The sequence below is a fragment of the Antechinus flavipes genome, chromosome 3, assembly GCF_016432865.1.
Source record: "Antechinus flavipes isolate AdamAnt ecotype Samford, QLD, Australia chromosome 3, AdamAnt_v2, whole genome shotgun sequence".
Lineage (NCBI taxonomy): Eukaryota > Metazoa > Chordata > Mammalia > Dasyuromorphia > Dasyuridae > Antechinus > Antechinus flavipes.
Window position 1 is genome coordinate 584,330,056 of NC_067400.1, and position 27,100 is coordinate 584,357,155.

At 40.4% G+C, this 27,100-nt stretch overlaps 2 protein-coding genes across 18 annotated transcripts in view; both read left to right on the plus strand.

Moving 5' to 3' along the window:
* Positions 1–11,983, plus strand: part of EIF4G3 (eukaryotic translation initiation factor 4 gamma 3) — a 386,518-nt gene extending 374,535 nt beyond the window's left edge. For all 11 annotated transcript variants that reach the window (XM_051988328.1, XM_051988325.1, XM_051988326.1 and 8 more), the window contains 4 exons: positions 1,193–1,339; positions 7,579–7,660; positions 9,021–9,167; positions 10,917–11,983. In XM_051988328.1, the coding sequence (XP_051844288.1) occupies positions 1,193–1,339; positions 7,579–7,660; positions 9,021–9,167; positions 10,917–11,098 (558 nt within the window). In that variant the 3' untranslated portion in view covers positions 11,099–11,983. The remainder of the gene's footprint in view (positions 1–1,192; positions 1,340–7,578; positions 7,661–9,020; positions 9,168–10,916) is intronic.
* A 12,752-nt stretch (positions 11,984–24,735) lies between these two features.
* Positions 24,736–27,100, plus strand: part of HP1BP3 (heterochromatin protein 1 binding protein 3) — a 32,335-nt gene continuing 29,970 nt past the window's right edge. For 2 of the 7 annotated variants that reach the window (XM_051988337.1, XM_051988338.1), the window contains exon 1: positions 24,737–24,870. The gene's annotated coding sequence lies outside the window, so the exon portion shown is untranslated. Of the gene's footprint in view, positions 24,871–25,215; positions 25,616–27,100 lie in introns of those variants that run through there. The other 5 variants (XM_051988329.1, XM_051988333.1, XM_051988332.1 and 2 more) reach the window with 4 other exon arrangements.

Below are 27,100 nucleotides of genomic sequence, written 5' to 3' on the forward strand. Positions count from 1 at the left end.
AATTTACAAGGCATTTCTTAAATAGAAGATTTTGCTCCATGTCCCCAAGGTTTCCCCCATCAGACTGATCTGCCAAACTTCCTTCCTTGGTCCTGCCACAGAAAGAGGCTGTTAACATCCAGTGAAGAGAGAGCAGCAGCTTCTTCCCAATATATAGAGAAGTATAGACTTCTCTATACTGAGGGTCCCAGTATAGAACTCTCTTGCAAGTCACAAACATCATTCCACTCAGCCAGTTCTCATGAAGGATCTTTAAAATCCAATGCCACACCCGTTGGTCATGGAATCACAGACTAATTTTGCTGAGCTGAATTACATCATCTTGTCTAATCCCTTCATTAAAAAATATTGCCTGGAGCCTAAAGAAGGCCTTGAGCTCAACTTTGCTAATTACTGGCCAATATATACCAGGCTGCTTCTAGTTAAATCATGTAAATTTTAATACCCAATCAAATTCTTGGATTTGAGTAGGGCTCCCATTTCCACAACAATTTGGAGGAGTTGAATTGTCCTTAAAAATAATAAACTTTTAAAAGTGTTTTAGGAATAGAATACAAAGCTGTTATCAATTGCACATTCAGTAGATGTGGTTAAAACAAATTGTTTTAAGACAATTTGTGTTCAGTCTTTTTTTAAATTAAAAGTAACTTTGGGTTTTGATTAAGAATGTTGAATTTCTTACCCAAGGATTAAAAAATGATTAAGCAGAGTGTTTTTCAAGGCAGAACTTGTCCTGGAGCTGATTTGGTGTGGGGGTGCAACTATGAGACTTGTGGGTATTGACACTCCACAGAACTCCCAGTAACTGTGTAGTAATGTTGGAGTACCCAGATTACAGGAAGAATAATGTTAACTGGGGCTCACCTTTCCAGCCTCAAACATTTGCCCTAATAGTAAAGGAAAAAAGGAACCTCTATGGGGAATGGGAATTTAGGAGGACATCAGTTACAGAGAGCTTCCCACTAAGGGAGACTGATACACTTAAGAGAATCATTTGTAGTAAGTTATTTTCTTTTCAGGGAGTTATAGAAAGGCCAGAATTCATAGGAGGTTTGAAAATGACAGTTTTTCCTGCTGGTAACTCTAGCTAGTCGTTTGGTCCACCTTAAGGGAAGGGTGTCTCTGGTTGCTAGTCCTATGGATGCTACACTCTCAATAACTCTTTAAGTGCATCTCACTTTTCCTGTTTCAGAAATTGGACTTTATAGAGTCTGACTGTTCCAGTTCCTCAGAAGCACTTTCAAAGAAAGAACTCTCTGCTGAAGAGTTGTACAAACGGCTTGAAAAACTCATTATTGAGGACAAGGCGAATGATGAGCAGATCTTTGACTGGGTAGAGGTATAAAGACTCCCTTCCTCCCTGGCACCTTTGGGCTTACATAAGTTCTGCCACATAGCCCCCCATCCCTCTACTACATGGGATGCTAAGCCTTAGGAAAAGCAACATAGTATCTCGTGCATGATTTAACAGAGAGAGAGAGACAGATGGCATTGTGGGCACAACCACCAGCCCTGGGCTCGTGCCCTGCCTCCAAGCAAATCCCTCTAAGAGCAGAAGTCACAGACCAGTGGCTGCTCTGTCTGAAGAGAGAGCCCCCTATACCAGGGAAGTCAACCATATGCCTCCCCACAAAGTAACCATTTCGATTCAAAGCAGCCCTCTCCTGGGTGGCTCCCCTCATTTTTCACTGCTGTGGGCTCCAAGAAGTCCAAAGTGCTCTGAACCCCTGAGTTCAGCCTCCTCCACCAATAATTGAGCTCCTTGATGTCCTGCATCTTGCCCTCCCTCTTACAGCTCTCGGTGGAGATTTTAAAGTGTCCCAGAAAGGGACAGTTGGAAAGCTCTTGTCCTCCTGTGCACTCTCAGGGTATGCTATCAGAAGGGTTTCTCTCTCCTAGAGGGTCTTCTTGTACCTGTTTCTGTGGGCCACGACTTTTGCCTTCTTATGGAGAACATCTGACTCTTTCGAGTTTGATTTCTACTGAGAGGGTTGTTAAACTCTCAGCTAGGGCAGATAGATTTGGATTGTCCACCCAGAAGCCTACAGTGGGGCAGGGCCCAGGGGTTCAGCAATACTTTTCTTTTCCACAAATGCCTTTTGTTTCTTTTTTTAAAAAGTCTCTTTTACCACTAGTTTTATCTCCTCTCTTCTCCATTCTTTTGTTCTCCAGTACTATGTTCATCATGCTTTAAATCCCCTAACAATGGCTTTTTTCAGTCTACCTTCCTTAATAGCTGAGAAAATATTCTATAGTATTTTATAATTTCAAAGCACTTTGCATTTATAATCTTTTATGGTTCTCAGACTAACCCACAGAAACTGTCACTCTTTGATGTGATTGTGTGCCTCTGAAGTGGTCAGTGCCACAGACTAGTAGGTTGACATTTTTCCTGTGAAAAAGATAAATGGACTCTGGTAACAGAAAATAATCTTAAAAAAAAAAAATCCTAGAAGGAAGTGTATCTGTATTTCAGCTTATTTGTATAACCTATATTTCTTCTAGTTTGTTACTTAGCATTAATGACAAGTGTCATTATTTCTATATAGAATCCTGTTTTAATAAGCTGAAAAAGACATCAATCAGAGTGTCTGTATTATTTTCAGACTTCCTCCCTATAGGGAGGGGTGTGTGTGTGTGTGTGTGTGTGTGTGTGTGTGTGTGTGTGTGTAAAAGAGGACTGCTACCAAAGCATAAAGGGGGAGGCAGTATTTGTTCTACTATAACTGTAAATGCAGCAGGACTTTCTTCAGAGAAATTTCAAATGTTGGTGCTCTTGTTGGAGTACATCTGGCCTGTGGCTTTGGTGTCTCTACTGTATAGTACCTGTAGTCACCAAAGCAGCCAAGAGTTATTGTGGGAATTACTTCATTTAAAATGAGCTTACAAAAATATTAAAATTCTTGACTTTGTGAATTACTAAGTCTAAAAAAAGTGTTTTCCACAGGTATTTTTGTTAATGTCTCTATCCTAAATAGATGAGACAGTATCCTCACCTTCCTACCCGTTTGTAAAACAAAGGCCAGACTATATCTTTAAAAACCAGTAAATGGGGGAAGCTAGGTAGCACAGTGGACAGAGCACCAGCCCTGAAGTGCCGAGGACCTGAGTTCAAATGTGGTCTTATATACTTAACACTCCCTAGTGACCCTGGGCAACTCACTTAATCCCAATTGCCTTGGAGAGAAAAAAAAAAGTAAACAAAGGAAACCTCAGCCCCTCCTCCACTGCGCAGCAGTTCAATCAGCACATTTTGAAAAACTTATCTTTTTTTAAACTAGATATTTTGGATACTAACAAATTGGATATGCAGAGATATGTTATTCAAAGAATAGTTCTGCTAGGGAGACGCACAGGAAAGCAGGAACACAAATATCATGAAATCTTAATTACACATTGAGAAAACTCAAGGGCTTTTGACTATATCTTGGAAATAGTCTTGTCTTACCAAATCAGACTATGAAGGGATGCTCAATAAAGTAGGATTCTATCTTTTCCAAAATAGGAAATAATGAAAATATTTTCAAAGGAAGCTGAGAAGTAAAATGATTAATTTTCCAGTGATGTTAGTTCTCTCAGTGATGCATGTCTAAAAGTGTTACTGACCGTGAAAGTTAATACATATTTTACCATGTGACAAGTTGTGTCTCTTGATTTGAGCAATGTAAATCTCCAGTAGTGGGCAGTATACTGAAGGATATGTCAACACTAGTTTCTTAAAAGTTTCAGCTATTAGAAATAAATGCATCAGGGAATTACAAAGGAAGTTTCATGTCAGTCAGTCATTATGTTTTTATTAGGCCCTACTGTGAGCCAGACAGTTCTTAGCTTGGAGATATAAAAGAAGGCAAAATGCAGCCCCTGTCTTCAGAGAGCTCATGTTCTGATCTGGGAGACAAAACGCTGACAAAGAGATGTTCGACAAGCTATCTACAGGGAAGTGGGGAGTTTTATTAACAGAGAAAGTGCCAGAAGTAAGAGGGATGGGCGAAGCTTTCTGCAGATGATTAGATTTCAGTTGGAACATAGAAATCCAAAGGAACAGTTTTCCACACATGGGTGACAGTGTCTCTGGATCAAAGGAGGGGAGCAAAGAAGTCTAGAAGGATGGGAGGGGGCTAGCTTAGGGCTTTGAATGCTACAGTCTTTGTATTTGATCATGGTGATCACAGGGAACCACTGGAGTTTACTGAGTTGAGAAGGAGGTGACATGGTCAGACCAGAGCTTTAGGAAGTTCACTTTGATGGCTATGGGGGCACTGGACTGGGATGGAGAAAGACCTGAGTCAGGTAGCCCCGGCAGCAGCTATTGTCTGTGGTCCAGGAAGGAGGTGTGGATGAGGGCCTGCCCCCGGGTGACAGCAGTGTTGGGACAGAGATGGAGGTGTATTGTCAGAGATGAATAGGCCTTGGTAACAAATTGGAGATGGTGGTAAGTCAAGATGACTCCTACATGGTGAGAAGTGAGTGGGGAATGGGAGAATGATATTGCCTTCTGCAGTAATAAGGAAGTTTGGGAGTGGGGAGGACTTGTGGGGAAGTGAATGAGTTGAGATTGGGATATGTTGTCATTAAAACATTTAATTCAATTTCCTATTTGATAGACCATTGGAGATGTGAGACTGGAGATAGGTTGGAAGAATCATCTCCATAGAAATGATCGTTTAATCCATGGGAATTAGTATCCTGCTAGGAGCTATCTCCCATAATACAGTTGCTCATTTTAAATATAAGAATTATTGGAAAAATCAAGAATGCAAATACCGATATTACTCTTAAAATCTGAGTTAATTTTAGATACTTTTTGGCTCACACAGGTAGGCCTTATTTGCCTTCGTTTAAAAAAAAAAAATAGAAAAAACATAAACTGAGTTGTCATCAGGTAAGCCCGTCAGGGTTTTCAGATGATCATGCAGAAATGACTAAATTTGAGAATGAACTACTCCTGTTTTCTTCCATGGACTTTGTTTCTACAGTAGGCCAAAGTGGTCTGGGTTTCAATAGGTAAAAAGAAAGTTATTTTGTCCTTTAAAATCGATGAAGCAGGTACTGCCCAGAGCCAGCAAGGTCCCCTGTTCTGCATTTCCAGGCAGCACTTTTATTCATTATTTCCAAGATTTTTCTGTACTTTTCTCAGACTTGCCTTGAAGGCTAGACCTCAGGGGAGCCTAGCCATATGCCAATATTGAAGTTATTCTGTCCATCTGTTTATAAAGTACTTGCCGAACCAAAAGGCAAGGCTGTGTTTTTATTCACTCTCCCATAACTTAAATCAAATTCAATATATTCACTCAGATTTTCCAAAAATAATCCCTCTGGGATTAGACTAGCCTAGGTGAAATATTGTTTTAGAAAATTATAAGCAAGTAAAGTCTGGCCACTATAATAGCAATGAGCATGAAAGCCCATTGTGGGGGTGGGGGGAGAATAAGACCATCTATCATGGCACCACATGGTAGCAAAAGGCTACAGTCTATCCTACAGTGATTTCTTTATGGTCTGTAGGTGAAGTGGGTTAGTTTTCATTCCTATAAACTTGATGGTTAATAATGCTGGCTGCAGTTGCTGATGTCTGCTCTTTGAGGCTTTTGTATTCTGTTCTGCCTACCTCCTTCAGTATGCACCATCGAAGCTGCCCTCTGCAAGCTTCCCTTGCTGCCAGATGCATACCCCTTAGGTCTCTTGAATGATCCTTCACCACAGAGAGAAACATAGCCCATCAAGCCTCAGACAACTCATTCTTTTTTTAATGGTATTTTATTTTTCCAAATACCTGCAAAGTTTATTTTCAATATTCACCTTTGTAAAACTTTATGTCCAAATTTTTCTCCCTCTTGAGACTCCCCAAGACGGCAAGCAATCTGATATAGGTTAAACGTGCAATCCTTCTAATCACATTTCCATATTCATCATGGTAAGCAAAAAAATCATTAAAAGGGGGAAAAACACAAGAAAAAAAAGTATCATCAAAAAAAGGTGAAAATACTATGCTTGGATCTGTATTCAGTCTTCATAATTCTTTCTCTAAATGCAGATGATACTTTCTATGACACAAGTCTATAGGAATTGCCTTAAAATCACTACCTTCTTAAGAAGAGCCAAGTCCATCACAGTTGATCATCACATAATCTTCTTGCTGTATGTGATATTTTCTTGCTTCTGCTCACTTCACTTAGCATCAGTTCCTGTATTCTGTTCTGCCTACCTCCTTCAGTATGCACTCTGAAGTGCGTACTGCCCTTCGAAGCTGCCCTCTGCAAGCTTCCCTTGCTGCCAGATGCACACCCCTTAGGTCTCTTGAATGATCCTTCACCACAGAGAGAAACATAGCCCATCAAGCTTCAGACAGTCTCTCCAGGCCTCTCTGAAATCATCCTGTTGGTCGTTTCTTACAGAATAATAGTATTTCATAGCATTCACATACCACAATTTATTCAGCCATTCTCCAACTGATGGGCATCCATTCAGTTTCCAGTTCCTTGCCACTACCAAAAGGGCTGCTGCAACCATTTTTGCACGTGGGTCCTCTTCCCTTTTTTATGATCTCTTCAGGATTCAGATCCAGTAGTGACAAAGGATATGCACAGTTTGATAGCCCTGTGGACATAGTTCCAAATTGCTTTCCAGAATGGTTGGACTGTTTCACAACTTCACCAACAATGCATTAGTGATTTTCCCACATCCCTTCCAACATTTATTATTATCTTTTCCTCAGACAACTCATTCTTAAAAATGTAATTGAGCTTTAAAACTGCTTTCCAGCATACTCTTCATTTTCTTGGCTGTCTATATACCTGTTTAGACTGGTCTGCTCTTAAAAAGTGCTAAGAGAAGTGGCGAATTGAAGAATCACCTCCAAGATCTATTTAGAAATTGTTTTTTTTTTTCTTTTCAGGCTCTTGTAGCTCTAAGGAGAGTGACTCCCTACCTAAATAGCTTCTTTTCTTCATAGAGGAAAGACTGGAATATTATTCATATTGGGTTGAGGTCCCATGGGCTCTGCCTCATATTTACATTCTCCCCTGGCTTTCTTAGAAAAAAATGAATTAGTCTTCTACCACTTAAAAGCTTATCCATACATTGCCTTCTACTTGAGACAACTCTATCATCTCATTAAGGTACATTTGGAAAAATGAGTCCATGTTAAAGATGAAACGTCTTGGATTTTTTGTTGTTGTTTTGTTTGTTTTTTATCATCCAAGACTATTTAAATCCAGAGAGCAAAATATTTTTGAAGGAAGAAGCTTTTGGCCAGGCTTTTTGGGTGTGGCTTGTGGCCCCTCTCCTCAGCAAAATGTTTCCTTGTACCTCCCCCCATTCTGCCCACTAGATGGGGATGGCAGGGAGCAAGGTCACACCGGAGCATACTGCACATTTGATTCCAGTAGAACTGTCTACCCACATTGGCAGCAGCAAGGCTGTTTTCATTTTAATGGGGAAAATGAGTTCTTTCAGAAGGGCTGAAATGGATTCCCTGCTTGGTTAGCACTCAGCTCAGCAGTGGAGTTGGTTGGGAAACAGTTGCTGCTCTGGAGAAGGGCACTATTATGTAACTGACGGATTTACTCTTGATTTTAGGCGAATCTAGATGAAAGCCAGATGAGTTCACCTACATTCCTTAGAGCTTTAATGACAGCAGTTTGTAAAGCAGCTATTATAGGTAAGTAACATTTCTCAAGGTAGCTCCTAACATCTGAAAATCAACATGTGTCAGGTTCTTCTTTGAGCTTTGCCCTGGCTGCTTCCTGGGGGGAGACTGGGAAGCAGCCATCTTCACTGTGTATATTGGGAGTGAGAAAGCAATGTATTCTTAAACATGAATACATTTCTAAATGTGCTGATATCCCTATTAAAAGTAATGGGCAAAATTAAAATTAGTGATTAGAAACCCCTTTTTTAATATTTTTATGACGGTATCTGCTTAACTTATTGTGTCTCTGCATTTACCATAAAAACTAAAGGCTAAAAGAGATTCTTGAGTTTCTGTACTGTTGGCAAATCTATCCATTCTCTCCCCAGAAAAAGCAAAGCAACAAATTGACCCTCAGTCACTCTATTTATGCCTAAATAATCAAGTGTCAAGTGTTTATTAAGCCTTTCTGATATTCCAGGAAATCCAAAGGCAAAAATAAAACATTCCCTGTCGTCAAGAAGCTCCCATTCAAATAGGGGAGACAGCACACAATGCATAAATAGGTAATATACAAAACACACAGAACTGATAGTTTCTTCACAGTAGATGGGGCAGGATGGTGCTGATACCTGGGAAGATCAGGAAAGGCTCCTGAACTAAGTTATCCAGAATCTTTTAAATTAAATACATCATTCCTGTTCAAAATCTGTTTTCTCTTAAAAAAAATTAACTAGGAAAGGTCTTAGAAGTTCTTTTAAAAACATTTTCCTGTCTATAATATGGGACTTTTTATATATTTAAGTTTTATCTGACCTCTGAAAAGTTTGTTGTTATTATTATTGTTGTTTTCCAGGAGGGGGGCTAACATTAAGACAATTTCTTATAAAAATTACTTTTTAAAAAAAAAAAGGACTATTTATGCTACTGAAAATTTTTTAACAAAAACCCAAACATTCCCCTGCTTCTTGCTATCTGAGAGTGTGCCTTTGCCAGTCCTCTCTTAATCTACCCTTTTCCAAGAAGCAGCAGGTCTGAGCTCTTGGGAGAGCTGATCAGTACTGGTTTGGAGAATGACCACAAGTGCTTATCCTAATTACATTAATAAATTGGTTCAGATCATTTCTTTTTTCCCTGTGTCTTCCTTGATGTTGCTATATCCCTGGCATTAAGTGAGCAGAGGGCAGCAGGGCTTCTCATGCTGACGTCTCATCCTTCCAGAGCTTTGGAGTTTCAGGGTTCCCCTTCCCAAGGTTGTGGAGAGAGGAGGGCAAGACATCAAGACAGTTCCCCATTAAAAACGGACCCCCACTGCTGCAGCAATGTCCACTTCCTCCTCCATCAGCACAGGCAGCTGCTTGTGGGTAACCTGACTCTGTTCTCTCTGCAGCCGACTGTTCTACTTTCCGAGTGGACACTGCTGTTATCAAGCAGAGAGTGCCGATCTTACTCAAGTACCTAGACTCAGATACAGAGAAGGAACTACAAGCACTTTATGCACTACAAGCATCCATCGTCAAACTTGATCAGCCTGCCAGTAAGTTCCTAGGTGACTTCATGGGGGGTAGACCAGGCGGGTGCCACAACAATCAAGAGTACAAAGCGCACTTCCTAGGGTACAGCCCAGAGCAGCAGCGACTCCTAATGTCAGTGAGTAGCCCCTCCTGGTTTATGTTTGCAGTTCTCTAAACCTGAGTTTGATAATAACTAGAAAAAAAGATAAACAGGACAGAAAGACCATGCCAGGGACAAAAGTCTCCAGACATTTCCTAGGGTATATGCACAGTACAGCTTTTCATCCTTTCCAGTTGTTCAGAATAACCCCTTACAGTCTGCAAAGACTAAAGATTATATTCAGGCATGCATTGGTGGAATGTTTTTCAACCATAAGAATTGAAATAAAATAGGGTCCCTGGTTAACATTCAGTCCATCTCAAAACTCATTTAACCATGATACCTTATTCTGGTTCATTGAAACTTTTTTTTAACTGAGTTTTTTGTGTTGGTTTTTGGTTTGGGGTTTTTTTGTGAAACAAAAAGAATACTTTTTTATTCCAAAGTTAATGGTTGCATGGTGATGTAAAACGTTTTAAATAGTTTTTTATTTTTCAAAATATAAGCAAAGGAAGTGGGTTTCAACATTCACTTTTGCAAAAGCTTGTTAAACTGAATTCATGGTGTTTTTCATTCTATTTGTACCAATAGCAAAAAGTTTTACTATGTGTAGGGGACATGGGAGTATGATTGGAGACTCAACTAAGCATGTATCCAAAAGGCCAGTTGTTGCCAGATTTTCCCACCTCTAGATCAGTGGATGCTATAGGGGATAAACTGCTGAACCTGGTCTTGTTTTACCCCACCACTGCCTGAAACCTCTTCCTTGTCATTTAACTTCCATTCCCTTCTTTCTGTAAAATAGGAAAATTGCTACTTCCCAATACATAAAACCTTTATCATTAGATACACTTGGAAATTTTGTTTTCAATCAGTTGAATAAAAATAATTTTTTTTTTTATTTGTCTCCTTTGGTTATACAATATAGTGATCTTTGTTGAAGCATTCATCCCAGGCCAAGTTCAGCACCACCATTTTCTTACTAGTATGTTTAAAGAATGAAAAGTAACTGGAATAATAACATGATTACAATATAAGCCTTCCTTATCATATTCCAAATCACTAACATGGATTGGAGGAATGAAAATGAAAAATGGAAAGTCTTATAAGACTTCATACTGTCATCAATATGCCTGCCTTGTAAAAACTTAAGTCTCCTTGGCTTTTAAAAAAAAAAAAAAAAGCTGAGAATTGAGATCATTAACTAGATAATTTGCATTGAGTAAAGTTAGGCTGAGTGAGGTATAATACGAGACAGACAAAATGTGTGAATGCCTATAATTCCCATTTAGAAGAGTTTTTACCCAGTTTATCCAGATGATTGCCTTAATCTTAAATGTATATATAAAATAATCCTAAGATGTAAATATCAAAGGTATTGGGGAGGAATAAAAAAATCAGACTTATTTATTTTAAAAAGATAATTGAAATGAAATATGTGATTTGCTTCTAGAACTATAGATAAATTAGAACTAAGTTAATGCTATGGAAAAAATGATTTTTGTGCTGAGGACTGACAGCTGTCCTCTTTGAGAATCTATACAAACTCTGTGTTTGGGGGAAAAAAGAAATCCCACCCCTCATTTGCCCTTTAAGTACCTCTAGATCTTGGCCAGATGGCATCCAATACTGTTCTCCTCAAGGCTGACAGAGCCCTCTTGCCTTCTTGCAGATCTGTTGCGGATGTTTTTTGATTGTCTCTATGATGAGGAGGTGATCTCAGAAGACGCCTTCTACAAGTGGGAAAGCAGCAAGGACCCTGCCGAGCAGAGTGGGAAAGGTGTGGCGCTGAAATCCGTCACGGCCTTCTTCACGTGGCTGCGGGAAGCCGAAGAGGAGTCAGAGGATAACTAAAACTTCAAATATACAAAACGAAACAAAAGAAACAATTTAAGTATTTTTTTAAAAAGTTTCACGTCTTCGCCAATCACAGTGCAGCAAGGCCAATTCTCGAGCAGAAACCCCCACGTGTGCACGAGTGGGAGAGGGGAGAGAGAAACAAAAAGGTGATCATGGAGGAAAAAGGTACTGGAAAAAGTAAACGTCAAACCTGAGGGCGGGAGCACTAAACCAAAATACATGTATTATTTATAGAAAATATTTTCTGTTTTAATCTTTTCTTTTCTTTTTAAACAAGGACTCATACTTTAAAAGAAACACAGATCTGTTTAGCAAAAAAAAAAAAAAGTTGAGAACTTTTAATTTATTTTAAGGACTGCAAATGCCAGTGTAATTTTTTAATTTGCAGTTTCTGTAAACAAATTGTATAATAGAAAAGCAGAGAAATAAATTTCCCTCCCCTTCAGATGCACCTCACTTTTGTTTCAAAGCATAGTAGATAGTCCAGTCTTAAGGGGGTCTTGGGGTGAGCTAGGTAAGAGAGATTATTTTTTGTTGTTATTTTTTGGCATCAAATCTTTCTGCCTGCCTCTCAGCTTGCTTCAGAAATTAAAAATCAAAATAGTAATCAAAACATACATAAACTTGGAACAGAAGGAAATGCATTTGAGAAAATGCTGTGGACCAGAGAGCTCCAAGAATTAACTTGTTCAGAAAAAAAAAAGTGCTACCCTGGGAAAAGTACTCATAATACTTTTGAAACCTTTAGAGCAACTTTAAGGCTTGTAAATACATAGAACAAATATTTAAAAAAAAAAAAGAAATTGACTCAATACTATTTCTTCTCACTTTCAAATATAAAGAACAAAATAAAGACAAGCATTGCAAGTTTAAAGAAAAGTTAAAGCGATTTCTCCTTTTGGCAGCTGCTGGATGTGGGCACCATCTCGAACAGGTGCTGTCTTTGCTCTTTTAGGGTCCAGACCCAGGTATCTCAAATTTGTGTACATAGAGTGTGTGTGTGTGTCTGTGTGCTCCCAACCAGGAAAGGTGAGCCTCTTCGGGTTAAGGAGGGAATCTGTATTTGGGCGGGAGGCCTGCTTTGCTGCAGAGCAGCCCACTGAGTGAGCCCCACTTCCCCAGAAAGCCCAGGCCGAGCTTGTTGGAAGATATCCAGTAACCTGTCAAAACTAGGGTGGGAGATGACCAGAGGGAGCTAGAAGCAGCTGCATCCAAGTCTGAACTCCTTGCCCAGCTTCATTATCAGGACTCAGGAATCCCAGCAGCAGTAGCCCCCCCCATTGCCCTTGCAGCAGGCTGCATGCATGCAGCCTTTGAACCAAACCACCCGACCTGCCCTTCTCCGTGGCCTTTTGACTGGTTTACCTCTTTCCAGGCAGCCGCCACCACTGCTTTTAAAAACTTGCTTCCAACAAATGCCTTCATGTTTAAGGAACCCAAAGACAATCTGAGAGAATAAGAGAAAGCAACATCAGCGCACTCTTGGTTTGTTAAGTCCTGTGTGACACATTGTCCCCCCCCGACTTGAGCTGATCCATTCTGGTGTGTGTGAAGTGGGTGTGATTTGGGCCTCGGGTTTTTCCCACAAAGATTGGGTGCTTATTTTAAAAGAAAGTGGCCGCACAGGCTGGAAAGGTGGCTTTCCATCTCTGATGTCTGAGGGCTAGCACCTTGCAAACGTGTGTTCATAAAACCAAACCTTTTCCTAAGTTAAATGGTCTTTGTGTTTCTCAGTTGGATGCCAACCAAAGATGATCTTCAGCTGCCACCTCTGAAGAACCTTCCACAATAAGAGACCTGGCAAAACTGGGGAATCCTTAGAATACTTTTTTTTCAGTACCAATAAAAGGTTTTTCTCCTGTGCATGGTTTAAAGCAGCTCAGAATGCTTCCCCATAAACTAACAAGGGCATGGTCCTGAGCAAAAGAAAGTGATTGATGAAGAGCTGGCCCCCCACAGAAGCCAGTTGAATGACCTTGGCTGAGAACTTGCCACCTAAGGACTACAAGAGTGACTGGAAGCTGACTCGCTGCTCTTGAGCCTGGCCTGCAGACCTTCCTGTAGAAGGAGGGACGGCAGGACAGCCAGGTGTTAGAATAGAGGGAATGGTCAAAGTCTCCAGAACCAAAATAGAGTAACCCAAACTGAAAGGCTGCTTTGAGCCATGTGCATTTTTAGAAGGTGGAGGCAAGTGGGATTTGGGGGACAAGAAGGGATAAAGGGATAAAATTTCTCCCTGGGAATGATAGATGGGTATCAGATCATGAAGAAGCTGCAATTAGAGCCCTTGGTTATGTTCACTTACACCAGGAGTTAGATACATGCAAATAGGAGGAGACTAAAAGGGGAGGGGGGAGAGGGGGAGAACATTAAAAAAGATAAAACTCCATTGAAAAAGCTACAAATATAAACATATTTTGTTTATAGTACGATGTCGGTAACAAAACCTCTCATCAGTTAGAATAATGAAACTTCTTAAAAGCAGGTAATTGCTTCTTTCTACAAATTTAAGTTCTCCTGTTGGACTCATGGTTATTTGAGAGAAAGAATACAGGAAAAGCACACACAAGGTAGTTGGTTATATTGGTTTCAGGTGCCCAGGACAGCTCTCATCCTGCCCTTTGGCCCAGCCAGTCCACTTCTTGCCCAGCCTTGAAGTGGACAGCAGCCATTAAATTTCCCCCAGGAGTTAATTGGGAAGCTCCTGGCTATCCATAGATAGACTTTAGGAATTTATATAATAGTTATTTCAGTTAAAGATATTTCCTACTTGTATTCAAGTCAATTAACCTATTGTTGGGTAAGTTCAGTAAGTTAAGTTCTTTGAAGCAACAAGATATGTCATGTTCTATATCCAAATTTACATGTTTTCAGCAGTGCTCATCTCACAGAGGTCAAAAGGCCATTTTTACAGCCTTTTTAAAAAAGCAACTCAGTAACTCATAGTGACTCTATTAGTATTCTCTCACCCTTGTACAGAGTACAACTTCTTTTATTGTCCAACAGATCTTTGTATTGTCTTTTTAAAATTTTTATGCTTAAATGCAGCTTGACTCAGTTGCAAAAACATCTCTTAACAGCCTATTAGAACAAGTAGGCTGTTTGGAAAGGTACTAAAATTTTGTTCATGTTTATCTTTTTCTGTAGGTTTGGTACAAGCCAGATTGAGACAAATTGAAAATAATCTTGTACTCTCAGCCCTGATTCTGTATTTTCACACATTTTCTAGATTTTTATTCTTAGAAAACACTTTTTGAAAATAATTAAAATTTCATTTTTACATTGTTAACCATATTAGTTGACCATTTATAGAAAAGTGGTTGTCTCTTTCTCCCTCATTCTCTGATCCTCCCTCCCCAAATTTTAGTGTAGATTAGACTTGGCCATTAAACCCCTTGACAATTAGACTTGGCCATTAAACCCCTTATTTGGTTAAGAAACACCCCTATGAGGTATTAGCCCTCATTACTATGGAGCTAGACTTGTCTTCAGATCCTTTTACACATTTTGGCAGTACGTTTGCCAGCCATTCCTTAACCTGGTGAACCGGAGTTACTGGAGTTTTCCTATCACACTATGTTCTTTTGAAACCCTGGATATGGCTGGTATGCCTGAAATGAGTGATGTCGAAGGTCTAATAGACATCCACTAACCATATCATCTCGCTCTGATGCTGCTTTTGCCCTTGTAGGCCTCCTTGGATTTGGAATCCTGCATAGCTTGGAATCTTCTAAAGGGACATGATGTACTGTGGAGAGTTCAAGTGTGACTTGACTTGGTACTGCCAAAATGTGTAAAAAGATGATAATGGGCATATTTGAAGATCAAAAGCAATTGACTTTTGTTTTTAGCTGAGAGCTAATACCTGAGAGGGTTGTTCTTGATCAAATGTAGATTTAATGGCCATGTATTAACAGTAACAGTAAAGGTAGTGGAGGGAAGGAAGGAGTGGGTAGGTAGAGAATATTTTCTATAAATGTCTAACTGACATGGTTAACTATAAAAATTAAATTATTTTCAGAAAGTGAAATGACTTGAACTAGAGAGTAAGCAAGCTGCCTTAACCTTCAGAAATTGGTTATGAATTTAGGATTGTAAATATTTGTTCTTTAACTTTTATGCAAAGATACATGGATTCCATTGTTTTTCCTCATATTGTTTTAAGCACATTTGACTATAGTAACTTCAAAAAACCATCATATTGGGTGGATTATTTTTCATACTTTGTTTTGAATGGATGAATGGATTTTATACAGCAGCTGGGAGAAATCCTGAGGCTGTTCATTGGATTGTCATGAGGTTAAAACATCTCACTGAAGAATAAAAAATGACTTGAGACAGAACCTCCCATACTGGTCAGTCCTAGTTCATTAGCTTCACAGATGGCCTCCTTTCACAATACACAGGTTTTCAGATGCCTCACTTTAATAGCCACAAATACCACCTGTATCCCACAAAGTGGGAAACTACTTCTGTCTTGCTAGTAAAGACACTGAGGTCCTGGAATGAGTAAGGGGAATTGTGAGCCAGAATTTTCAACCACAGATTTTAATAGAAGGCAAGGTCTTTGCAGATGAATAAGGAATGCCCTTGATTCCTCGGAGAATGAAAGCTATCCATTCTGAGCTGTCTGAATTTTCAGACATATTTTATGGCTCAAAAAGAGAGCACTAAGACCAGGATACGGTACTTACGAGAAAACATTTTTTGGCTGAGCCTGAGAAAGCAGAGCTATCCCAAAAAATTTCAAATCTTTTTACAAATTTTGGCAGCACATTTGCCAGCCATTCCTTACCTGATAAGCAGAAAAACTTGTTTTCCTATCATACTATGATATTTTTTTGAAACCCTGGCTATATGGCTGGTATGCCTAAAATGAGTGATATCTAAGGTCTAACCATATCACCCCCTTCTATTGCTGCTCTTGCCCTCATATAGCCCTCCTTGGATTTGGAAATCCTGCAGAGTTTGGAATCTTCTAAAGGGACATGATGTACTCTGGAGAGGTTCAAGTGTGACTTGACTTGGTACTGCCAAAATGTGTAAAAAGATGTTAAGGGCATATTTCAAGATCAAAAGCAATTGACTTTTGTCTTTAGCTCCATGGTGCTGAGAGCTAATACCTGAGAGGGTTGTTCTTGGTCAAATGTGGATTTATTAAATGTAGCGGAGGGAAGGAGAAAAGGGGGCAGGGTATTCATGCTTCACATAGGGCATAAAGATTACCTCCACTGTCCAATCCAACTCTTAAGCTTCTGTGACTTCAGTTCCTGGTCACATGAAATAGTTTAACTCTAAAGACCTAACTTACAACTTTATATAAGTTCTTGGTTTAAGAGCCAGAAATGTCTCCTTTATCTGTTTTCTTATATTAAAAGTAGAAAGGAAGCATAAAATCTCTCCTTTCCCCCATCCCCTTATTTATATTTCCTAAACTAGGGTACAATGCAAAATTCTTCAAAATGCTATTCCATTTACCAAATGATCCCCAAATGAATAGATACATACAGCAGGAAGTAGTGTAGGATAGTGGAAAATGCCTTTGATTGGCAATAAGGAATACAGATTCCAGTGTCATTATTAGCTAATTATATGACAGTGAAAAAATTTGCACTTTTATTTCTTCATCTATAAAGTGAAAGAAGTTGAATTAATCTTTTCTTGAAGGCCTTCCTGCTCTGAAATTCTGTAAACCTATGATGATCAAAAGTGGCTTCCTTAAAACTTGAATAATTTGTTTTACCTGATCTGTTGGTAACCAAGTCTGATGATTTAGCTTGCCAAATGAATAGGGTGTTGATGGTTAATAACAACATTGACTTTCAAGCTTGACACAAGGATCATGGAGTGAATGAATATTTTAAAACCATCCTCTAGCCAGTATCTATTTTCAGTGATTTCCTATCTGGCCTCCTGTTTTCTTCAGTACTTATTTTCACCCCTCTTCCTTCAGGAAACCCTTTGGAATCATAGGCTACAGCTGAGATGATTCAGCTATAAATTTCATCTACTTTTAATTGGTCCTGTAAAACTATTTTGGTATTTGCACTTCTGGTTGCCTCACAACTTAACATGTATGTGGCAATGCACAGAGAACACAAATCTCTGTGCTTTGACTAGCACTGCGCCTTAGGATTCTATTGAAGACATTGTTTTTCTGAAGGGAGAGGGGAGTATCCCCCAAGAATAGTAACCAGATAATTTTTAAATGGTGATGGGTTAGGGGGTGAAATTTAAGTTTGGAATATAAATTGAGTTTCTAGTGTATTAATTACAGAGACAGTTGGCAGTAATAGACTCAAATCAGTGACCACTTCCTTCACTTTAGCTATATTATCAGTTTCTTGAAATCTGACTTTATATTCAAGAAATTCTCACATAGAATTTTCCTTGAAGAGTGGTGCCAAAATGAAAACAAAGGAATAATTCACACCATTTTTAACCTGTCTTTTCTCCCTCTCCCAAACCTCACAGACATCATTTGGGAACAAATGTGGGAAAAACAAAAAACTTTAAAAAAAAAAACCCAACACTTCTCCTTATAAATTTTTTTTTGATCATTAAAAACTGAATGCCTATTCCTGTGAGCCAATTTTATTTGAACTTAAACCTCACCATTGTATTTCTCTTGAATACAGTCTACATAATTGTAAGGAGATTATAGATTTGATGTTCGCACTCCTATAGCATCATCCCTTTCTGATTTAGTTTTTGTAGAGAAGCAGGACGTACTGAGAAGTCACAGGCCTGAAATGGACTGCTAACATTTAGAAAATGGGGGATTTCTTGCATTCCCTTTTATTTCCATTTCAGAATTGAAGAAACAGGCTGAGAGAGGTAACAGTTGACCTTAAAAAAAAAAAAAAAAAAGTCAAAACAGCTAGTTTTTTGGAAGAGTACCAGTTTTCTGATAGAGGTCCAATCTTTCCATTGCATCACAGTGAGTTGGATTAAAAGCTTTCTGTCAGAAGGAGCCAATCATATCAGACAGTATTATGAAACTATGTGTGGGTAATGTACCTATGGTTTCATTGATAGAAGAAACTCCCTTTACCAATGCAGTTTGACATAACCTCGGCACCTGGGATAGTGACTTGTCTAGGAACACACAGCCAGCTAGAAATCTGATTTGAACCCTGATTATCCTTAATCTGACCAATTCTCTACCTTCTACTCCAACATCGATTCTTTATAAAAGAGTTTTAATGGCTAACATGTTACACTCCCTTCAAACTCTAGCTTTTAAATCAAGTTTTGAAATTTTTAAAGGTTTTTTAAGCTCTTCAGACTTTGATTTTTTAATTTCTAATCTTGTCTTTTTTTTTTTTAAAGACTCCTTTTGCTGTCTTATTGAATATTGGCTGTTCATTAGGCCCAACTTTTTAATAAACCTTTTTAAACTAAACCCAAGTTTGTGACACTTGTTAACCCCCCCCCCAAAAAAAAAACCCCACAAATGAATTTGGATAAATTTTCTTCTAGTAGTAGTGTGGGAATGATATTTTCCTTTTGAGAAAAAGCTCCCCTTTTAAAAATAAAGTTTTCTTGAGAATTGTGTGTACACGCATGTATGCATGCGTGTGTATGTGTGTGTGTATAGTCATCAATAGTGACATCTGAATAGCAGAGAGAAAAAAAACGGCTTTCCCTATAGATAGAGAGAAAACTTCCCATCAACTATTTAATCCTGAACCTCTCCTTGGGATTTTGTTTTTTCAACTTTTTCCTTCTTGTACCAACAGGGAAAGTCCCCTGCATGGCTAGAACGTAGGGATAGAATGATGCACGAGGAGAGAAGAAACATGAAGTAAAATTGAAATTGCCTATTTAAAATCAAACATCTTTGTAGATCTGGAAAATGGTGAAAATGTAATTTTAAATGGAACAATATATCTCATGTTTTAACATGAAGAGGTGGAACCCAATCTATAAAACACACAAAATAAAATGGGATAGCAGGTTTATCTTGAATGAAAATCATGTTCTCCTATTTCCTTAAAAAACAACTCAGGCCTTATATAAGGAAGTAGCCTCTTTTCCTAAGTATGGATTTAATAAAGGCTTTGTGTTGCTTTCAGCAGCTCCTAATTATTAGATTACCATTGGATCAAACTGGATTAAACTGTGGATCAATTACCCATCTTTGATCCAATGGAAGTCTCCTGCTAAAAAGAATGGAAATCAACTAATATTTAAATTTACTCTATCAATGAATTAAGCTTTTAGCACCAGTTTATTTTTGGATTGGGCCAGAGTTTGTGATCTCCACTGAAGTTGGATCTGTTTGTCTTTAGGATGACTCTCAGGCAGAATGAAATGAGCCAAAACTATTAGAACCATCCCTACTTACGAAACAGTAAACAATTGATCAATTATGAATCTGTAGTATTTGCCAGGGGAAATTCATCATTGTTATTTAGAATCTGAGAGTTTAATTGATGTGCATATAGCTATAAAATGCATAAACTTATATGCATTATTAAGTCATATCCAGGATCTTTTAACTCTTGGTAATAAACTTGCCATCCTAAGTCAATGCTTCATAAGAAAAAAAATAATAATGGCTACAGATCACAGATCATTTTAGACAGACAAGTGGAAAGCAAAAACCATTCATGGATATTATTAGCTTTTGACCTAATTGAGACCCTTGTCATTTTACTATGAAATTCTAATTCTAGTCATATATTGTGCTAAAAAAATAACTTTACAACTTGTTCTGTAAATGGGAAGGAAAAAGAAACAACAAACCTAATCAGAATATTGGTAAGTGTTCTGTATAACAGCAAAAATGTTTTCTTTAAAACCTCTCCATAATTATATCATTTTCAGTATGAAAGCAGTCAATACAAATGTGTGCTTTATAATTTAAGGTAATTTACTTCAACCCAGGAAATGCAATATATTAGAATTCTACTCTTATTCATGCTTAGACTCTGGAATTTTCAACTTGTCTTGTCTTTGAATCTCATTCTTTGTGTAGTGTCTTCTACAGTCTTTTCTCGGGGGGAAAAATGCATTTTGTCTTAACTGTCATAACTATCAAACATTTAGCTTTAGTGAAAACTAACCAAAAAAAATACCCAAACAGATGGACTGACTAGTTTTAGCCAATCTGGCACCTTAACCACAGATTGAAATCTACAGAATCCATACTATGCTAGAGTCTGAAGAAAGAGTAGGCTGTGACCAGGGACTTGGCAATCTTATGGTAAGTATCCTAATTGTTGAAAATTGGAGATGAATTTGGCAATATAAGTAGCATTCTTAGCATTTGTTTTCATAATTTGCAAACCACTAAACCTACCCATTGTTTTTTGTTAAACCAAGTATCCTTTTCAGCAAGCAATCACAAAAATTGTGGATTCTCACAAATTTCACTTAAGTATATACATATACATATATACACACCTATACTTAGACACATCTATTTTCTCTGTACCAAGAGACAATTCATGCTAAGGTGCCAAGATTAATGAGATTATCTGTGCCAGGAGTATTCACATTTTAAGAATCATGGAATCCTAAATAGAAACTCAAGAGGTCATAGAGTCCAACCCCTTCATTTTACAGATGAGGAAACTGAGATCCAGAGAGGTAAAATGACTTGTCTGAGATCATAAAACTAATCAGTTGTCTGAGGCAGGATTCAAACTCAGGTGGTCTTGAGTCTTGCTTGAGTTCTGTCAGTTACGCCATGTGTAATATTAATTTAGAGTCTCCCAAAGGATGCCATTTGGGGCACTCATCAATTGAGGAAGATCTATTTGCCAGCTGTTCTTATGCCATTATCACCTTCCAAATAGAAGGTGTGTCCTATTCTTTGTGCTGATTTTGGGGAGTACCTAAGCATGGGATGGGGGAAAGGACAGCAAGGAGCCAGGAACCTCTTAACTTGCAGAGATGGATGGAGCCTTTGCCAGCACAGCTCCAAGGAAGCCAAAGAGAAGATTGCAAAAACCTTACCCCTCATGAACTTTCAACTGAGAGTAACTAAGTGTAAAAATTAAAACTGGTTAGACATTACATCTAGCAAAGTTAAAATACCTAAGCCAACACATTTAAAAAAGTGTAGTCCCTCTAGGTAGAAAAGTTTAACCAATGTTCAGAATTGAATTTAGCTTCTATCCTAGTCACAGCAAGTAGTAGCCTCAGTATATGGTTTTAATGTTGTGGGTGAAAGTGAGGAGGACTGTTATAAAAGTTTATTGAAATCTGGCACAACAGGAGAGTCCTTAAATGAGTATGCCTTCCTAGCCTTGGGACTTGAGTTAAGGAAGTTGTCAGTTGGACACAGTCTGTTCTCTAATTGGGAACTTCTATCAGTACTCACTATTACAACAGCATGGTGACTGGTGTAAGGCACAAATACATCTGTATAAAAGAATACAAATGAGACTGGTAGGTTTAAAAGGAGAAAAAAGGCCTTTCAAGTACATCAACTGCTATTTTGCTTTTATGGAGGCATACCAAGAACACAATCTTGCAAAGTCACTGAGTCATGTCCTTACTAGGTTTCACATATTTGAATGTCAGATAGCTGTCCCAAAGTTCGAAAGGAAAGGCCAAGAGCTTGTCATCTGGTTTCTCTGTACTTGCCACAGAGGGAGTCATCTCCATAAAGAGGCAATTTTCCTCATATGAGAATTCCAATTGAGAAGAAGGGCTGACAAATGGCTCAGTGGGTAGAGTACTGAGTCTGCAGTCAGGAACACCCGAATTCAAATTTGGCCTTAAACACTTGCTGTGTGATTTTAGGTTAGTCACTTTTTGTTTTAGTGCCTCATCTGTAAAATGGGGACACACTGAAGAAGGAAATGAAAAACTAGTCCAGTAACTTTGCCAAGAAAACCACAAGTTCATGGGACACAAACAAGTTGCATGACTGAACAACTGATTGTACTAGAGGGAGAAAATGGGATTTATTATGATGCTTCTCTGACAGGTATCAGTACTGAAGATCAGCCCCACGAGGAGGAAGATGACAGGAACCAATTAGCAACTGCTGGAGGAAGGGCCTTTTCCTAAATGCTTGTTCCTATTAGCAAACTGGAATGGTGGTACTTTTCTGCTTCCTGCACTGGTTATCTTTAGGATCTTGTTTAAGGAAACTTTAAGCTAGGTAATGGAAGAAGTTTAAGGCTAAAAGGATTTCCTCCTCTGATTCTTGAAGTGAGATTTCGAAATTTTGCTTTTTTAAGTTTTGTGTGTGGAAGGATAAGTACAACGCAGACAACAAAAACTGTGTATTTTCTGACGACACCTCACCTAACAGTCGGTTCTAGAAACTGGCTGATAAATTGATTTGTTAATAAACTCAAAAGATGGCTCGGATTTCTTTTAGAATAACACAAGAAAATGACTTTCTCATTAGCTCTCAAACCATCTCTAGAGTAGGTTTTTAAAACCAAAAGGAATCTAATCCAGGACCCTTGCCCCATTTCACAAAGAAGGAAATAAGTCCTGAGAAGTTGTGACTTTCCCCGAACTATACAGGTAACAAGTATTAACACCGTACTTTCTTAAATCCCTATCTCATGTTCTTTCCACCATAGTGAATATACTACTTCCCCCTGTGTTCATCCCAACTCTTTTGTAGCATTGTTTTTTTTTTTTGTTAATATTTTTAATCTTTCTTGAAGATAAATTAAGAAATGGATTCTTGTGCTTCACAGACATTCAGATGAATTAAAGATTTTGGCATGCTTCAGAAATAGCAGAATTAAACCTTCCTAACTTGTAAGAGAAATTCCAAAGATGAATTAGGACATTAAGGGCTCTTAGCAAGATCAACGTTAGATAAACATGATTATTATTGCAACATCAACATCTCTCCTTTAGTTTACTACTTAACACAGGGTGAGTACAAGGGACCGGGGAAGGGGAGAAAAGAGGGAAACAGATGACCCTGCTTCCATGAAGTTTACTAAGTCTGTGTTCCATAAACCAGAGAAGATTTGAACATAGCAAAATTATACTAAAGTATCCTGTTCTAGATACCAATTATCTTCTTTGGGCTTGTATCCTCATCTGTAAAATAACATTACCTTTAAGGTTACTTAAATTTTTTAAACTGCTTTTAAGCATGGATAATTGCTTAAATGAAGAGCAAGAAATGGAAAATCTCCAGATGCTATGAGGAGGTTGTTTCTGTATTTAATGTAGTTGAAATCCTGAGTCATGAGACCTGGGTTCTGTTATAGGCTCTGCCATGACCTTGGAAGAGCTCCTATTACCTCTCAAGTCCTCAAGTCCTGATTTGCCCATCTGTAAAATGAGAGGGTTGGAATAAATTGCCTCTTAGCTCCTTTACATCTTTCACATTCAATAAATTTGTTACTAATTTTGGAAGGCTTATCACTAGTATTTCCTCCCAGCTTTCCATTCATTTTATTTCCTTCCCATGTTACTTCCATTCCCTCTACCCCAAAAAGGAAAAGAACAAGAAAATTTACTAATGCACACAATACAGAGACTGGCCAAACAGTTCAATGATCTACATTTTGCATCTCTTAAACCTAGGGTTATATTTACTGAATAACTCTGGGCATGACATACCTAGACACTTTGAAAATGAACTGCTATGATTACAAAGATAATTTTTGTTCTCTCAAAACTAGAGCTTTTCGTCTATTCCTCATATACAGATGCTAGGGCTCAAGTTGAGATTTGCTAGATTTGTTAACTGGGAAGATTCCTTTTTCATTGCAAACTTGAGTTCCTAATAAATACTATTTAGGAAGTTTCTCAAGTTTGCAGCTTTAGTTCCTAAAAGATGGGAATCCCATTTGGTTTTGCAGTTAAATTTCAGAGTGCTTTTGAAAATCATTTCAGTGGTAAAATGCTTGAGGTGCAAGGGAGCAGTTAGAGGCGGGGAGGGAACCACTAAGGCCACACCACTTGGTTGGGGGAGAGGGGTGCACTGTGTAATTGTGGATTTTTTGTAAGTACCCCCTCTAATTGCAGCCGATTCTATTTTCCACGGCACACCTCGGTATTTTGTGATGAGTGGAGAGGCCTATGTCTTACCAGTCGAGATTTTTAAATCGTACTGAGTCCATCCCGATGCTTTGCTAGGGTTTGGGGTGCTAGAGATACAGGAGGAAGGCCAAGGCTAAGGGGTCCAACCAAAATGCCCGTATTCCCGGCCTGAGATCACTATTGTCCCGAAACACTCTGGCCCAGACGCCGCTGCGAAAAGGTGGGCTTGGGAGAGGAGGCAGCCGGGCCTAAGGACGAGCGGCAGGCCCAAGGCCTCTCCTCTCCAGCTAAGTCAACTTGCCCTCGCTTCGGCAGCTCTCCCAGCAGCCTGCACCACCCGTCTCGCCTGGCCAAGGCTCCCGCCCTGGGGCGCCAGGAGTCGGCCCCCACCACGCAGTCTCTATTGGGAAGGCGACGCCAAGAAGCCTGCGGGCTCGTCCGCTTGGCCATCGCGGAGGGCGCGCGCTCCCTCGGGTCGGCCTTCCAGTACCCTGCGGCCGCGCCGGCAGGGGGCGGGCGTCCCCTTCGGGCACCGGGGAGTGCGCGGCGGTGGCGGCGGTGGCGCGCGGCCGTTGAAGGGCGCGAGGGGGGGGGACGGGGTAGCGGGCGCGCGCGCAGGGGCCGCGGGGCCGCGGGCAGGGGGGCGGGGCTGCAGAGCGCAGCGGCGGGGCTAGGCGGACGGACGGACCCGCGGAAGGCAGCCAGCGGCGGCGAGCAGCGGGCGGGGAGCGGAACCGACAGGCCGCGGGGGAACGTGGACGCCTGGAACAGGGGAGAGCGCAGAGGTAACGCAGGCCACAAGCCTTGACGGGGCGGAAGGGGAGGTCGCGGTGGGATTCCGCGGGCCCCGGAGCGCCCGGGCCCGAGGCCGCCGCCACCGCCCCTCCCTGAGGCGAAGCGAGACTAAGCTAGGGAGGCGGGGCCGAGCCGATGCGAGGGGGCAGAGGGGCTACCCTCGGAAGGGGATGGGGGGGTACCAAGCGCCTTTTGTTTGTCATCCCCCAAACCGCCCCCCCCCCTTTTTTTCCCACCAGCCCCTCGCGCCGGCGCATCCTCCTGGGCCCGCTGGCGCGCGCACGTCCCCGCTTCTGTTTTGTTTGCAGTCGCGGGGGAGGGGGTGAAATGATGGGGGGGGAGAGGGATGTTCCTCCCTGGACCGGTCCCTCCGAGGCTATACTGCGCTTGCGCGGTCTCTTCCTGCCCGGCGCTGATTGGTTGACGCAGTCCCTGAAGGCCTGTCTGGAGCTGCGCATTCTCCGAATGCCTAGATGTGGGGCCTGTATTTCCCCCCTGCAGACACTGGGCCCCTTCCCCTCCTACCCTTCATGTGCACCCCAGTCGCTTGATTGTCCCCAGCCGCATAGTTAGAGCCCCATCCTTTGAACTTAAAAAGATTCGGGGAGCGATGATTGGCTGCCGCGCGCGTGATAGGTCCGGCCCTTCCGCGGGGCTCCGCCCCCCGCCGTCGCCGCCATTACGGAGCCGGCTGTGCTGGGGGTGAGGCTGAGGCCCGGGGCTTTGCTCGGCGCGGTGAGTGTCGGCTGCTCTCTAGTCTTCCTCTGCCGTCCGTTCCGCGGGCAGCAGCGAACGAGGCTGCGCCCCCTCTATCTCTCGGATGGCCTCTTCTGGCCTCGGCTCTCTTCCCGGCCTTGGCGGTCTGCAGTACCGCGGAATATTGGCGGGGCCTGAGTCCGCCGGGCCCCGGGATCCCTCTAGTCCACTTTCCCCCTTCCCGAATTCTCCTGCTGGTATTCCTGATCACGCCCCCAATGCAGGGATGGGCGAAGTTTGGGGCTCGCCATAGCTTTGGGGGGAGGGCGGCGGGAAGACTCGAGCCCGGGCGGATTCCCGGGTCCGGGCGGATTCCGCGGGGTATTGGCGGAGGGACTTTGTACTGCGTAAACTTCTCTCCGCCCCTAAAGCCTACGACTTCCTCCCATTCCCCCCTAATAAAGAAGGGGCCAAACTGTTACTGTGTTCAGACCTGATTTTATTTCTTCTGGCGCACCACTGGCCAAAATTCCCCAAAAGGTGATTTCGGTAGCGTTGCCCTGGTTAGACAGCTGCACTACTGGGTTGTGAGAATAGGAGCTATAAAGCCCGGTTTGGGAGTCCGCAAAAGCCGGCTTCTGGCAGCTTTGTCTGGGTCTCACTTTGCTCTTCTGTGAAGAAGATTGAACTACATGGCCTCTTAAGAGTTTTCTAGCTCTAGAATTTTGTTAACTTCAGAATCATCTGGAACCTCTTTTAGAAACAAGTGTTGACATTCCTTTATAACCATATGGATAAAAAAGTGTTTTGATAAAAATGTTACCTATATGAAGATAATTAAATTTTATGGCATCCCAGAATTCAAAGTCATTTTAGAAACTAGATAAGTGGTTTTCATTTATTTATACTATTTTACAATTATTGTGATTTAGTTTTTTATGCCTATATGGCTTTTTAACCAGCTGCTATCTTTAAAAGATAGAAGTGTTAAAATACCTACACAAATTGGGTTTTTGTTTTTGAATTACTGGGCAAATTGGTAAAATCTCAAATTCTTGTATGAAAATCCCGAAGAATTTGCCATTGACTTGTGGTGTAATCATACTAACATTTTTTATCCCCATACTTCCTGTTGCCCAACTTGAACTACTAAGTAGATTTAGTGCATAGTTTTTCTTTGGTTAAAATATGAAAGGGTGTGGGGTGGGGGACACTCGAAGTATTCCTGGTCATGAATTAATTAAAAAGTACTTTATATTTACAAATCAAGTTTGGATATGAATCCACTTTTTTCAAAAAAAAAATTTTTTTTTTTAATTTAAGGTTGGGAAAATTTGGCGTCGTTATCTATTCTTTGCAACTCATGCCAAATTTTGCATAGCTTTTGTGCCGAATTGGAGTTTTCCGTTTGTATATCTATATAGATACACACACACAAAATAACGGAAATGCACTGAAGCAGGGATTATAAGATTCCTACTTAGGTTTTAGTATTTCTTTTCTATTGAAAGGAATTAAATTGAA